The sequence below is a fragment of the Zosterops lateralis genome, assembly GCF_965231275.1.
Source record: "Zosterops lateralis genome assembly, chromosome: 11".
NCBI classification, from domain to species: Eukaryota; Metazoa; Chordata; class Aves; order Passeriformes; family Zosteropidae; genus Zosterops; species Zosterops lateralis.
Genome location: NC_139771.1, coordinates 9,748,002 through 9,762,889, shown reverse-complemented (window position 1 = coordinate 9,762,889; position 14,888 = coordinate 9,748,002). Strand labels below are relative to the sequence as shown.

Genomic DNA, 14,888 nt, shown 5'->3' with positions numbered 1-14,888 from the left:
TTTTCTACAAAAGTTAAAAAAAAAAAATCAAACTTCTCCTAGCTTTTACTCTGTTTTTCCACTGAACTAGTGTTACTACAGGATTTTGGACTTCCTATTATAAGCCTGCTGGAAGTTCATAATTTATTTATACTTTCTCAAGACTGAAAAAAAGTCTAAGACATTGCTCAATCACACACAAGTCTGGTACAACACAACAGGAAAATTGTATCCAATTAATTGTCTGGCTCCAGTACAATGATTTTCCTTTTCAAGGAGGAAACTGTTCTGGGCTGCTGGCAGAGAGAGATGTCTTCCTGCAAGATGGTACAGTCCAATCCATCTCTCTGCCTGATGTTCCCACTTCTAGACCAGACTGAAAAAACAGTTGCCTATAATCAGATGCCTAAAAAACGTGACAATGCTGAGCCTTCTTCCAACAATTCTGCCACAAGCAGAAACATTTCTGGAAAGACAGACAAGTTGGGAACATTAAGGCATGGTCACAGCAAGATCTAGCAAAATTCAGAGCTCTTGGATAATCCAAACTCTCAGCAAGTGAGTAAAATTAACAGGAAGCAAGTATTGATGTGATTCAAAAGAAAATCCAGAGACAACAAATAGTCATATAATTTAGCAGCAATAGGCTGTAAAATTGCTAGCTAAAGGGATGGAGACAGCATTCTTCCTTCCTTTTCACTGTCCTGGTTCCACAAACACTAATCACTTTCACTTTATATTATCTATTAAAAGAAATTACAAAATCCAAAATTCAACACAACAGCTGAGTACGTACTGACGCATTTTGCAGAATTCTAGCTAGATTAGACTCAAGTCAACAAAACCAAAGTAGCACAGGGACAGACACTCCTCATCCACATGGCCCTCTGCATCATACATAAATTCAATTACTTTCATTAGATAAATAAGCAAATGAAGCTGTCATATTTATTAAGAAAAAGGAGAAGATAAAACTAAATCAAAGTATTTCTCCAGTGCCATTTAAATCCACCTGCAAACAATCACTGGATTGCTCAACTAACATATAAAAAAGTAAAAATTAAGAACAACTTTATAATCAAAGTGTAGGGAAACAAGGTTTTGCATTTATAAGCCTGGGAGCAGGAGCAAACCAAAACCATCCCATAAGAGATCTAAGGAAAACACATTTACTGGCCTTCATTCTGGCTAAGTAACTTGATTCATTTGAGGATTGTAAAAATTCATTGCAAATACAAAAGGGGCTTCTGTTTGTTTTCAAAGCCTAATCAATGTGTTGGTGTTCCTGGCTCAGGACAGATGCATCATGACTGCAATGGATCAGTTCCAAGAATTACAGTATTAACTCTGCAGCAGTGGCTGTAGATGGTATCTCTGCAGGGAAAACTCATCAGCACTGACTTACCTCTACTATAAATGGCTGCCCGCACTCCTACACTGGCTCCCAAAACCACGGTGCTGAAGGTTGTCAAAAGCAAGAGCTCCCTACCCCATACTATTCTCATGATCATATCAGTATAAAATTGGATGGTTCATTCAGGGTGAAGAGCACTTACATAAAAATATTAACAGGTGTATGCAAGGGCTTCCTGACATCATCCTCTTACCAGAAGCACCTAAGCACTGGAGTTTCACCCCAGTGCATTACAGCAAATCCCAGGTCAGTCCCCCAGGGCTCTTGGAACAAACATTCAACATTTGGAAGATAATGTCTCCACTGCAGACTAAGCATACAGCAACATCAGGAGTACTGAAAAATAAAACATCTGTTCATCTCTCAGACAAAAATTCTAACAGAAAGTTTAAAATATAAAGTAGAGGGGAAAAAAAATAACAGACATGGTTATCTATCAAAATAAGTGCTACGGATACATGGGAAACTAAACATCCTTTACATAGATCAACACTAAATAGGCCAGAGTATCACAAAGGATTCTCTACTGGAAGCAGCACGAAAAAATCTCCCAGCAAAACCCTGCAATTCCAAATACTGTATTTCATATCCCACTTAGTTTTTTAAGATAAAATTACTAAAATAATTCTGAACAAACAGAACGTCCAAAGAAAATGTTCTGTACTTTCCTGAATCATGCAAGTTCTTGATACCCACAAAACGTTTTATATAAAGTTAAGTAACATATTTCCTCTTTACAAAATATGTTTGCATTCTTTCATATCAAATTAGTTTTATCCCTAGACAATACAGCAAAAAAAGACTATCTAATATCAACTCCTGTTTGTCAGTGTATTTCTTGCATTAGTGGTCCAAAATTAGATGTAGTATGCTGGATGATCTAATAAGCTGCAAGGGGCTCTTCCTTTCCAAGTGCAGCACCTGTGTTCATCCTGAGGCTCCTGTCTGCTCTCCACTCAGCACAGCCAGGTCCCTGCCCTGGAGCAGATCAGCTCACCTCCGCCACAACAACATTCACAGCCTTGATGCATCCCAAACACGAACAGAGTAAACCTCACTGTGTCCTTCACATCACCCTAAAATGGCTGCACCTTTGGCCTGGTTGTTTTGAGTTGTTGGGGTTTGGTATGATTGACTGGGTTTGGGTTTCCTTGTTGGATTTTCAGTTGGCTCTTCTGGAGTTTGGTTTTTGAAGGCTTTACGGGGGGAGGGCAGGGAATCTCTTCTGCGTTTGTTTTTTTTAAAGAGGGTGCTCCCTGCAGGAAGCATTTTGCAGTATTTTTACCTCACGTATTTTAAGTCTAGAAGCTACAATGTACAGCTTTAATGAATTTCATTTACTATTACGAGGACTATGGATTTCAATATACTAGTCAGCATTTCTGTCACCAGGATATGAATGTGCTCAATTCATATCCACTTTGAATTAAATTAAAACAATAGCATTAGCTACCATTAACACATCACCTTGTGCCTACACTTTTTTTTCCAGTTATTAAAAATGACCAGTTCTTTGGCATGCTTTTAATCTAAGAAAATACTTTATTTTTCACAGTTTCTCAGAGCCTTTGGTAAACTGTGACAATGAACTCTCTGTAAAAGATACTTATAATAGCAACTCACAACAATCTCAGGCACTGAATAATTCCAGATTTTGAAAGTCTGGATATCTGTTGGAAGCTTCAGGTTTCTACTAAAAGCTTCTACAACATCTGTCAGAAGCATCTCAGCCTGGAAGTCACACACAAATTCTCAAAGGTCTTCCACTTACTTATTTTTAGAAATGAAAACAAAACCCAAAAAAAAAAAGTTGAAGATTATTTCAGTTACACAATTTTTAAGAGCTTCTTCCCATATGCAGTGATTTGAGCTGAACACATTTACATTTTCTGAACTATAGCCCACTTTTCCTTTTGCTTTGATTCACACTCTTTGGAACATTCCATGCTCAGCACACCTACTTCCCACATATCTAGTGAGTCACTTTTTCAGGCATCTCTAAAAAAATCCAGATTCATTAACTTTCAATTACTAAAAAAAAAAAGAAAAAAAAAAGAATTCTAATTATAATATTCTAATGTTATCACTGCATGAAAAATCCACTAGTTAACTAGGAGTTATTACGCTGTATCTACAAACACAGGCAGGAAGAGGCATTGCACTGGTTGTCTATAAAAATATTACTACACACAGAAAAAGTCCAAGTACAGATAATCTCCTGCCACCTTTATCATACACATATTTAGGCTTATATATTATGCTTAAAATATTCTAAAAAGCAAATCCAACTTTATGTACCTTCTTTTAATTACTACATAATGGTGATCTTGAAAGTTCATTCGATTTTCATCCTTAAAAATGCTGGTGTTACACAGACATTATCTCTCTGGGCAAATAACTTTTTCCATGCATAATTAAAGTACCTTTATACAAAGTAAACATTCACATCTTTCAACTGTAAATAACATGTTATCTCCAGCTTGGTCTACCTATTCAACATATTTCAGCTTATACCTTCCTTTGCCTTAGGAAAAAAATTCCATACTACTTTCCTTGGCATTGCTTATTGATGCTCCCTCTCTTCAGATTCTACGCCTATTTACAGATACTACTGACAATATTGTTTACAGACTATGCAGTAAACAGGATCACTCACATAAGTCACTAAACAAAATAAAAAACCAAGCCCTCATAAAACAAAAACAAGTATTACAGTATGACTGAAAGGCAGCTCAAGAGGCAGCACAGAGACTGGACTGAGTGACTGGTAATTCCCGAAACTGGTATTGCCAAAGTCTACAACCATGAAACTTGAGTCCCAGATCATTCATGAACTATTTTGAAATATCTGAAGGTTTCTCTCATTACTAAATTAACATTTGTAGGTCTTTTATCTTTTGAAAAACCCAGAATTGATAAATGTCCTATATATAAGCTTCCAAGAAATGTTTACAAATACTCTGACAAAGAGAATTTGTGCAGGTTTAAATATAGGTCATTGATAGGATAATGACAATTTCCTAAATGAGCTATGCTTATTAGCACTTACGTAAACAATGATAACAGATGCTCCTGCTTGTAAATATTCTGGATTTGTTTGTATTTTGAAAACACCACGGAGTTTTTTTAAGTAGTTCTTGTGACTCAAGATCAAGCTTGTGTTTATCAGTATGTTCCACCTACCATTCCACAACTGCATTTGATACCTATTATCTCTAATGGTGCATTTTCCCCTCCTGGCCAACTGTCTCACCATTTACCATTCAGATACTCCACCAGATGAAAAGCCAGTCCATGTAGCCAACAATCAAGCACAGAACCTGAAATTGTCCACATTGTTTGTACCCGTGCTTTAAACCTTTTACAACACCACATCTAACACGCAATAGGAGTGGATTGCAGGGCATGATCCCAAACCCATTCATTAGTTGTTTACCATGGCTACAAATGCCCACCTTGGAAAATTTCAACAAACCTCTGTCAAATCATCACACGGTGTTATCTCAGGAACTATCAAATACAATCCTCTTATTTACTACTAAGTTGCTATTTTCAAACAGATAAATAAAATGAGTGAGCATATAAATTTTTTACCTATTTTGAAGAAAGCAAAGCAAACTGAAATTTAAAAACAAACAAAAATCCCCACAGCTGATGGTTTGTGAAGCTTGTGTATCAGTTAGCAGACTTGCTCAACACTTAGTGCTTTGTCAAATTAACCATCCTGAATATGATAGACTATTTGTAACCATAATAGAGCATGTGAGGGTCTTGAAATCTTTATAAGAAGTCATAAGAAATGCTGATAAAAAGCTATTTCCATAATAATTTCTAATTTAAAGACAGCACGATAAATTGGAACATTTTACTTTGTTCAGTCAAACAAGAAAGATTAAAGACTCAACTTGAAGTATTTCAATCACCTAAATTTTCTAGAATCCAAGAATACACATCACATACACAATACAGCCAAAGCAGGATGCTTGACAAAACATTTAATACAGACAACAGTTCGCACAATTACCTGCAGGTAACTTGAAAATCATGCCATAATCCAGCCTTAAGAAATTAAATGCCTGTCTTGTCCCATCATGTCTAAGTATTGCATAACGTAAGATAGTTAACAATGGAAGGTTTAAGAACTTTGACTGCGTTGTACTGCTCCTCCTGCTGTGTCATACTACTGAAAAAATCTATATGAATTACAGACCACATTATTCTTAAAATCCAAAGTTACACTGACTGCGTTTCATAGAAGGGCTTGGTGTGAAGCTAAAAACCAGTTGACGCAGAATATGTTAAGTTCTAGGGCATAGTATCAATGTATTTGGAAAAAAAAATACAGTGCTGAGCAACTGTAGTCTGCCCCTTGTTAATATTTTGCTGAATATTTAAAATTAACTTGACAGTTCCTAAGTAAAACAACTTTACTTGTCCCAGTTCAATCCCTAGTGGACAAAACACGCACTACAGGACCCCTTAATTTGGCTTAACAAGACAGTCAGACTTGTGAGAGGAACAGTTGAGAACACAGGATGTATTATAAAACCATTTTCACTAACAATAAGACTATATCATGAATGCCACTCGCCACACTCCTGTTGCTAGTAATAAACATTCTAGCAGAACCAAATAAAATACTCCACAAAATTTCAGAAGGGCAGGTAAGAAGAGTGCCAAATAAGCACAGTATGTTTTTTAAATCCATTTTTCAATGATCCTAACAATCAATTTTCATACACCGACAAAACAGTAATTTCTCCACATTTGAAAGAAATACTATTACACCACTATATCAATACAGTGTGCTTTCACATTTGTATGACTCACCTCAAAATCACCTACTTCCAGTAATAAATAAGACACACGCAAGCCTTTCAGCGCTCTAACCATTTTCAACTGTTAGTTTTATATACTTCTCATAATATCCAAGCTTTCTGCTTAGTAAGAAATTACCAACTTACCTGGAAAGTCACCACTTTAAAACAAATCTTACTCCTGCCCTACACAACCATATTTACTACAGCAAAACCAGAGCGATTCGCAATCTACAGGGACTCGCTAGAACAAATGTGCAGCGTCAGTGTTTTTAAACAAACATCTTACCTTGCCTGTCTTGTGATCAAACCAGACAAGCGCGTGGTTCCTGGACAGCACCTTGCAGTCAAAGGTGGCATTGTTCTGGGCTGGCCGGCAACGAGCCACAGAGCGGCCGATCTTAACAGGCTCGTCCAGGTAGACATGACGCTCCTGAAACGGGTGGGAGTTCGGCCGGCAAGTGAAGATGGCCAAGGCTGAAGGCATCGAGGACAGATTGTGGTTGCCACACCAACCAGAGATGAACAGAGCCTCTTCTGACGCAGGCTGTCCTCCACAATTTTTTTAAAACACCTTCACAGCAACTTTATATTAAAGCAGGACAAATATTATCGTATGAGAGGCCTAACAACTCATTGTTTCAGTGTGTAAACTAATTCTGGCAATAATCCAGTGAAAAAGTCCCATTATGTCTTTTAATAATATCAGCAGTGACCCAAAAAAAGTCTAAAACGTACAACTTTCAATCCATCCTTCTCTGGAAGAATATGAATAAGCATCTGATTCCTTCAGAGAGAAGCAAAGGCCCCGTGAAAGAAGGATACAACGTCTTAAATCCAAGTAGGTGAGTCATACAAATACTTTTGTTTGTAATCTCAACTGCCTTCTTTTCCACCCCCCTTTCGTAAACAACTCTGACCAACAGTCTGACCAATGCAACATGGAAGCAAAAGGAGAGGTTTAGGGAAGGGGGATGAAGGAGAAAGATTAGCGTCCTCTCACAAACGGCACAGATCAGGAACTGGAAGGTGAATACAAAGCCCTCGCTCCACAACGGGGACCTACTGGTTCACTCAGCAATCCGCATTTCATCATCTTCGTGCGTTAAACCCCGGCAGAATAGGTGGTCCTCGATTTAGGATGTAGTGCGAGAGCTACACTGTTTTTCTCCCCTACACCAGACAGAACTGAACTGGTCTACAGCTTCAGGGAGCCGCTCAGATAAGGAACTTGATAAGGCATGGAGAGGCTCCCAACTCTCCTCCCGGGGACAAACCAAGGCGTGGGAAGGGTTCTTGGGGCCGGCCTGCGAGTCGCCCTGACAGGTCGCTCCCCGGCGACGGCTCTGGGAGGCGGCGGGGCCGGTGCGCGTCCCTCGGCGGCGGCTCCGCAGGGGCGGCCAGCGGCGGCTGCCCCGGGAAGTCCCCGCCAGGAGCCCCCGGCGCGGCGGCGGCGGCTCCGCTCAGCACCTCCGCAGGTGACTGCGCATGAGGCAGGCCCGCTGCGCACCCCCGCGCTCTCCGCCCGCCCAGCGCGGCTCCGCTGTCCCGACGGCGGGAGAGGCCCGGCGGCCGGGCCCGGGCGCTCTCGCTCGGTCGCTCTGCCGCTCAGGCGGCCACCGGCCGCGGGAAGTTTCCTCCAACCTGCGGGGCCCAAAACAAACCGGGTCAGCCGCGTCCCTCAGAGCGTCCTCCACATCTCCTCGGCCCCGCGGGCGGCACGGGGCGCGCCCCGCTCCCCCCTTACCTTGCGCGCAACCGCCGCCATAGCGCCTGGAGCCCTTCCCGGTGTGGCCGCGGCGGCGGGGCCGGGGCAGGGCGGGGCCGGGAGCGGGCAGCGTGCGCACCGGCGGGCCCCGCGCATGCGCCGTGCGCGCGGTGAGGCTGCGGCACGGGCGGGCCCCGCCCCGCTCCGGGCGCGCGGGGTGGGGACGGCGGGCCGGGCCGGGAGGGGACAGGGAGGGGACAGGGAGGGCTGCTCCGCCGGGAACGGCACCGCTGGACGGGTCAGCGGGGGCAGGTCCCTGAGGTGAGTGACCCCGGCTCCGGGCCGTCGCTTTGCCCTCGCCGGTCTCAGCTCTGGGAGGGAGGGGGCGAGCGGGGCCCGTCAGTCCTTATAAATGTGGGGGAGAGAATGGCCCGAAGTTGTGTCAGGCGATGTTTAGATTGAACTTTAGGGTTTTCACCCAGAGAGCGGTCGAGCAATGGAATAGGCTCCCCGGGGAAGTGGTCATGGTCCCAAGACTGCCAGTTCACACACCTTTTGGACAAGGCTCCCAGGCACACGGCGGGATTCTCGGGGCTCCCTGTGCAGGCCCAGGAGCTGGAGTCGGTGATCTTACTCGACTCAGAACACTCTGTGATTCTGTGACAGTGAAGAGCTCAGAGGAGGATCTGAGGTGACAACAGAGCTTGCATGAGAAACTGCAGGAGTCTCCTGAACGTCCTCCTGCTTTCCCTGTGCCCGTCTGGTCGTTTCATGACCCCAGATTAAAAACCCAGGGAGCCGCAGTGTGGTTTGGTGTGTCCTGGGGCAGGAGGAACGCTGCCCGTGTTTGTCATATCTCGTTGCAGGTTGGCAGCTGGAGCAGCGGGAACTCTTGGAGCAGCGGCTGCAGGGACAGGACCGAGATGGGGTCACTGGTGCTGTGTCTTCCTTCAGTAGGGCACAGAGCATCATCCAAGGTCACGTTTATGCCTGTTTTCTACAAGCCGAGGAAAGGTCACTTGTCAAGGTCATGTGGTAGGCTGGTGCTGGACGAGTCTCTCCAGTCCAAATACATTTTTAATTCCGTCATTCCCTGTAAAGCAAACAAGTGGAAATTGTTGATATAAGATAGATGTTGGGGTCATGCCAGCACTATAATTACCCTGTGACAGGGTGTTAGGATTAGGTATGTGGGAGATGGCAGAAGGAGCTGGAAGCCATGGAGGGCAGGAGCAGAGCTGGGCCAGGCACTTCAGCAGTGGCAGCGACCAAGGTAAGGCAGTGCAGTGGATGAGACAAAGCATGATTGGTGCCTTCTTAGTTGTAGCACAGTAAAATCTCGGGGCTGTCTTCATTTTTTTTCCTTTTCTTTTTGACCACACTGTGATTTGGGGAAGGGAGATTGATTCGTAACAAGACTAGTTTTCTTCCAACAACTGAGTGAGTAAAAGACAGCAAAACCAGGCTGTGACATCTGTGTTTGAAAGACAGAAATGAAATCCAAGATTAAAGGCAAGTTTGATTTTGTGAAGACCAGAACAAACTGATCAGTGGAACCCTTAGAACTATTTATCTGTAGTTTTAATTCTCCTGACAGGGGAAAAAAAAAAATCTGGCACGTCACTTCACAGCTTTCATCAGCTTATGAGATTGTACTACTCTGATAAATATAATCATAATTTGCTTTTACTGATTTTTTTAATAAGTGGAAATCCAGTGTGGCTGTTGCTTACAGCACATAAGGTGCCATAACTAATCAAAGGGAGAAGGAAAGATATTAAAAGAAGATGGAGAAAGTGAGAATAAATTTAGGTCCATTTGAGGGAATGAGTTGTGAAAGTAGAAATAATTGAGAGCACTTTGCAAAGTGTAAAAACTGGGGACAAAGGGCACTACAGGTACCCTTTGGAATTAAAATAATGTTTCTGAGAGCATTTTTAATGTTTTTCTGTGTGTGTTTAATGGAGAAAGGAGACTAAAAGTAAAATTAGAGATGAAAAAGATCCATTGCCATCTATAGGGCCTAAGAGAATCAGGTAAAATAATAAACTGAGTAGTGGATACCTTTTTCTGACTTTTTAAGTATTTATAATAACATAATAATAATAATAAAATGTAACTGTGTCATTTAAAGTGTAAGCCACTGGTATGTTGCATTTTCCTGAACCCTTCTTCATCTGCTGGAGAAATCCCACTCTGACAGTCTCATGGGGAAGCAATGGTATGTGCCAGCTGCCTTTCTAGTTCTCTTTGGCGCTGCCAAATGGCTCATGTAACAGCTAAGCTGTATCTACTGCTCATTGAGGACGTTAATTTGACCCACCCTTCTCTGCATGAGGGAGTGTAGTTATCCCTCAGGCTTTTTAACTCCCATTTCAAATTGGCTGATAAGTTCAGAAGTTATCCGGGGCAGAGCCATAGGCTAAGATGAAAATACAGAAAGCAGTTGCATTCTGAAATGAGAATACAAACTGTATGGGTATCTCATGTATGGGTATTTCATGCTTACCAGAAAGTGCCCATTCCAGAGCTATGGAAAGCAACAGGTGGATGAGGAGTGCGGTGTGAACTCCGGCCGCTGTGCTGTGCTCGGAGGAGAGGAGGGGAAAGAGGAGGAGGTGTCAGCTCCTGTTCAGTGTCTGCAAACGCTGGTACACAGTGAGGCGGGCAGAGCACCTCGCAGCCATGTTAGCTAAGGGCAGCAGGAGTCACTGTGTCCGTCCTTTTTCTGGGCAGGAATCCATGGAAATGTTGTGCTAGCCATCCCAGCTGAGGGCAGAGAGAGCCTGCTCCAGAGCCATCTTGGGTAAGGGAAAGGCGGCGGAGGGACTGTCACATTGTCCCCTGGAGAGCTGGGGTCTGTTCCAGGAGGATGAAATGCAGCTGAGATAGTTCATGTGCAGACCTGAAAAACATCTGGATTTGGGCTTGAGTGTGTCGAAGTCTTAATGACTTGATGAAAAATCAGGTCTTTTGATGAAGGAAGCCTATCGTGAATTCTGGGCTATCTATAACCAGCTCAGATAGAAAAACACCGAGCAGCATTATGGGCAACTCAGTGCCCGATTTCTGACTACTGTGCAGTGATGATCGAAAAGGCTTCCAAAATAATTAACATATATCAGACTGAGTTTTCAGTGCAGAGGTATGAACCAGTTGTTTAGATGCTGATTGCAGAGAAATTGCTAAATTTAAAATGACTGAGGCATGCTGTATAGCAAAAGTTCGGTTTCTAGTGTAAAAACAAAGATGCAAAGCTGATAATGAAAGCAGAATAAACAGGTAAGGAGAAAGTTGGACATGCAGTTTTCTACTGAGTTCTCATCCCTGAAACTCATTAATCAGCAATTTATCCAATCAGTTTTGTATTGATTTTTAGAAATACAACAAATTCCATGTATAATTGCCATATCGAGTTTAAAAATATGATAGTGTAAGAAGGTATTTACTGTTGTATAGAGCAGTGTGGAAATGTAAAGCAAAGTTTGAACTGTTACTTACATCGTTATGTATCTTTTGCAAAACAAACTTGCCTCAGAAGTAGCTTCTAAAACACTCTGAACAAAGCTGTGAAAAAGTAAGGAACTGTTTTAGAGAAGTTTTCTCCAGTGTTAAAAAGATTGATTCTAATAATCACCCTGGATTTAGTGAAGGGGTCACATTTTTTTATTTTAGCGCCATTATTGTTCTTTAGTTTCATTCTTAATTTCTGTTCACGATCGTTTAACTCTCTGACTGGTTATATAAAAAACAATTCCATTATCTTTTTTAGCATTAATTTTGAAAGAATAAGCAACTCTACCAGTTTAATCCTCTTTTGTCAGGTAGGTTCTCCATTTATTCCATTTTCTTTCAGATCCTTCCTCGCTCCCCTTTCTGGTTTGCATTTTAAAAAGATAGTTGTATCCAGTATACAAATAAGTGTCTTACTAACATAACATTTACATTAATGTAATATATGTAGTAAGCATATACTGAATGTAATAAATATGAATATGTTTTATACAATGAATAAATATGTTTTATACAATGATTTAAAATATTTATGATGTACTATATATCCTATTTGTTTATATATACAATGTAAATTGCATAGTATGTTGGTAATACATGTATTTGGTATATATACATAAGCATAACGTAACATGCATACCATTAATACGTTATGCTAATATGTAGCTAATTTTACATGTGGTGTTTTTTCATTTCAAATTAAATCAGGCAAGTTGAAGTATCTGACATTTTCACTGTTTTGTCATTTTAGCAGAATATAGTCATCATGTGACCAGCTCTTATTTGCTTTTCTATTAATATATCAATTTAACAATCAATATTAATGTTGACTTTTTGAAATGTTTGATGTTTTCTGTGGCTGTTTAAAAAACAGAAGAGATGCTTTAAAAATAATTACAACTTTTTTGTGTGTGTTTATTTGTTTTAAATGAATGTATTTATTCTACCAAATCTAACTTTCAAATACAAATAAAATACTGCTTTAAACTGAAATCTCGAGGTGGGGGATGGAGGGGAAGGTGAGATGAGCAGATGATGTTCATGCAGTTCTGTGGTGTTACACTGTGGATGTGAGCAGTCTGCAGAGTCACTCCCTGCTGAAGCTGATGGAACCTGGCCAGCCTGCAGCCAACACAACAATTTGCTGCTACCTGATAGAAACCGTCCTGCTGAGAGACACGGGAGAGAGCCATGGAGATCACAGCTGTAGGAGCAAGATAGAGCATGGCAGAAAGCAAGGCAGGCTCAAACACTGAACAGCTGTGCATCTTTTGAACCCAGCTGTCCCACATAGGCCTTTTCTCATTTATTCCAGCAACTGACATCACAGGGCATGCTTTTTCTATAAGTCTCTCTTGTTCAAACCCTTTCAGATATTAACAGAGGCTGTATTTCTGCAAAACGAGGCAGAGTTCCTGGAGATTTGTAAGGGCACATTCCATATGCAGAGCTCTAGTGTTTTATGAGGCTTTATTGCAAATTGTAGCAAAATGCTCTCAGTTAGTAGGTTCCCAACTCTGAAGTCTGTCTTTTTGTCCTGCATTGATACTTCTTGAAGAAGAAAGTAGTCTCAGATGTTTCTAAAGGTTACAATACATGCAGAAATATTTTTCTTTCTCAATTGAAGATAATCACATTTTATCAAAATGAAAATATATTTAAAGTGACTAAGTGAAAACCTTTCTGAAGCAGTGTTTCCCTACTTACTAGGAATATCTCCAGTGGGTAAGAATCGTTTCTTCTGCACTTTTTTATCAGAGATCACGTGTCTATTCTCTTAACTTTCTCCTGCCAAAAGATTACTTGTTAAGCATCCAGAGGAATTAATTTACTGTTTAATAAAATGAGCAGAGCATATCACTCTAAGTACTTTATTCTTATTATTTCACATAGATACACTTCTTATTCACATGAAAACTTAAAAATAGGGGCCAGCAAAAACTAGAAGGACATGCATGATGATAATAGCTAAAACTTTTGGTTTGCCCATGACAGCAAGAATATATACAAGGGAAGGCTTATAAGAAGCAGTGACATGCAATCTTTTCTTAAACCAAGTAATAAAAGCTTTTGGCCAGGCCATTTCAGTTCTTAAATTGAAACAGCAAATGAAATGCCATTGAGACTTATTGTGCTGAGTTGAACTTGGTTAAGCTTAGGCTTAGTTATGTCTTTTTGTGGAGAGTAATCTTTTACAGAATTCAGGAGTTAACTACTTGAAAAATCTATGAGTCTTGATGGTATCAGTGTAAAATACCTGAAGGAGCTGGAGACAGCAATAACCTTCCCATAGAGCCCTGCCCGAGGCTGCACATGGCAGAACCCCATTCCCATCTCAGTTTGTATCTAACATTCACTTTGCTACTAATGGTTTCTGGTAAGCCAGAAAGCCACTGTATCTCAAATTATTACCATGATAATTTTGTGTGTTGCAGTTTTGTCTGAGTTATATGTTTGTTCATCTTTTGTCTAGAAAATTACTCTAATGATCAAAGCATGCTTTGATTTCTAGCAGTTTGCTTTTGATAGATAAACAAATGTTGTTAATGGGCCTTGAGGAAACAGTGCATCTAAGGAGTTATACATTTTGTTTTAAGTGTGTATAGATTTATTATCTTGGTTTTAATATTTGCAACTCCTGTTCTGGAGAAAAAAGTGGCATGTAGTGATTCAGGTAACAGCACATCTACACCTACTGCAGCTGAAGCTGTTCTAGCAGCCTCAACCCAAATTCTAGTGTGAAAAACTAGGAGGTCAGGAGTTTGGAGGGCTGCATGCATATCATGCATATTTCTCTCTCTCTTTTTTTTTTTTTTTTTTTTTGGTTTTTTTTTTTTTTTTTTTTTTTTTTTTTTTGTTAAATACAGTAGCTATTAACTTTTAACTCTACAAAATGTTTCATAATGAAATATAAATAGCTGTTGGACCGTGCTAAAATATTTGAAAGCTCTTAAATTATTAAAGAGCTCAGGCTTTGGCTAAGGCACTAAAAGAGGGTTTAAGAGATTTGAACGCTTTTATTATTATCCCCGTTTCCTGTGGGAGTGAATCTGTCCAGCCCTCAGCCAGAGCGGTGTTTCTATCTCCTCCTGTGCCGCGCTCAGGGTTGCACAGGGCACGGCGGGGACACGCCTGTCAATTCCTCGGCGGCCATATCGGTCCCCGGCAGGTGCCGGCCCTGACGCGGCAAAGAGGAAAAGAAAGCTGATCGATCCGTTGCCTGCAGAGTTGCCCTCGCGAGCACCCTGCTAAGCACAGATGGGGCGGGCTCCCCGAGCCGGGCGCGGTGTCTGCAGCCCCGGCAGAGACGCCGCTTTCCCCGCCCGCCCGGCTCCGCCCGCCCGGGGCCCGTTTGGAGGGGCCGGGCCGGCTCGGGCGCACCGCAGCGCTTCCCCGGCGGGCCGCGGGGGGGCGCTCTCTCCCTGCCGGCCCCCCCCGCTCTCCGCAGGAATGGTTT

At 41.6% G+C, this 14,888-nt stretch overlaps 1 protein-coding gene and 1 long non-coding RNA gene across 23 annotated transcripts in view; one reads left to right on the top strand and one right to left on the bottom strand.

Annotated features, from left to right (window-relative positions):
• The window catches only part of SLMAP (sarcolemma associated protein), a 77,326-nt gene extending 69,316 nt beyond the window's left edge, over positions 1–8,010 (bottom strand). For 9 of the 22 annotated variants that reach the window (XM_083869591.1, XM_083869599.1, XM_083869601.1 and 6 more), the window contains exons 1-2: positions 7,958–8,009; positions 6,500–7,854 (exon numbers count right to left, since the gene is read on the bottom strand). In XM_083869591.1, coding sequence (XP_083725717.1) covers positions 6,500–6,697 — 198 coding nt within the window. In that variant the 5' untranslated portion in view covers positions 6,698–7,854; positions 7,958–8,009. Of the gene's footprint in view, positions 1–6,499; positions 7,855–7,957 lie in introns of all 22 variants that reach the window. The other 13 variants (XM_083869582.1, XM_083869581.1, XM_083869602.1 and 10 more) reach the window with 3 other exon arrangements.
• Positions 8,011–8,139: 129 nt separating this feature from the next.
• Positions 8,140–12,175, top strand: LOC310913906. The gene is made up of 3 exons (XR_014590919.1): positions 8,140–8,239; positions 8,785–8,953; positions 10,053–12,175. It is a non-coding gene; the product is annotated as an uncharacterized lncRNA (long non-coding RNA).
• Positions 12,176–14,888: the final 2,713 nt, after the last annotated feature.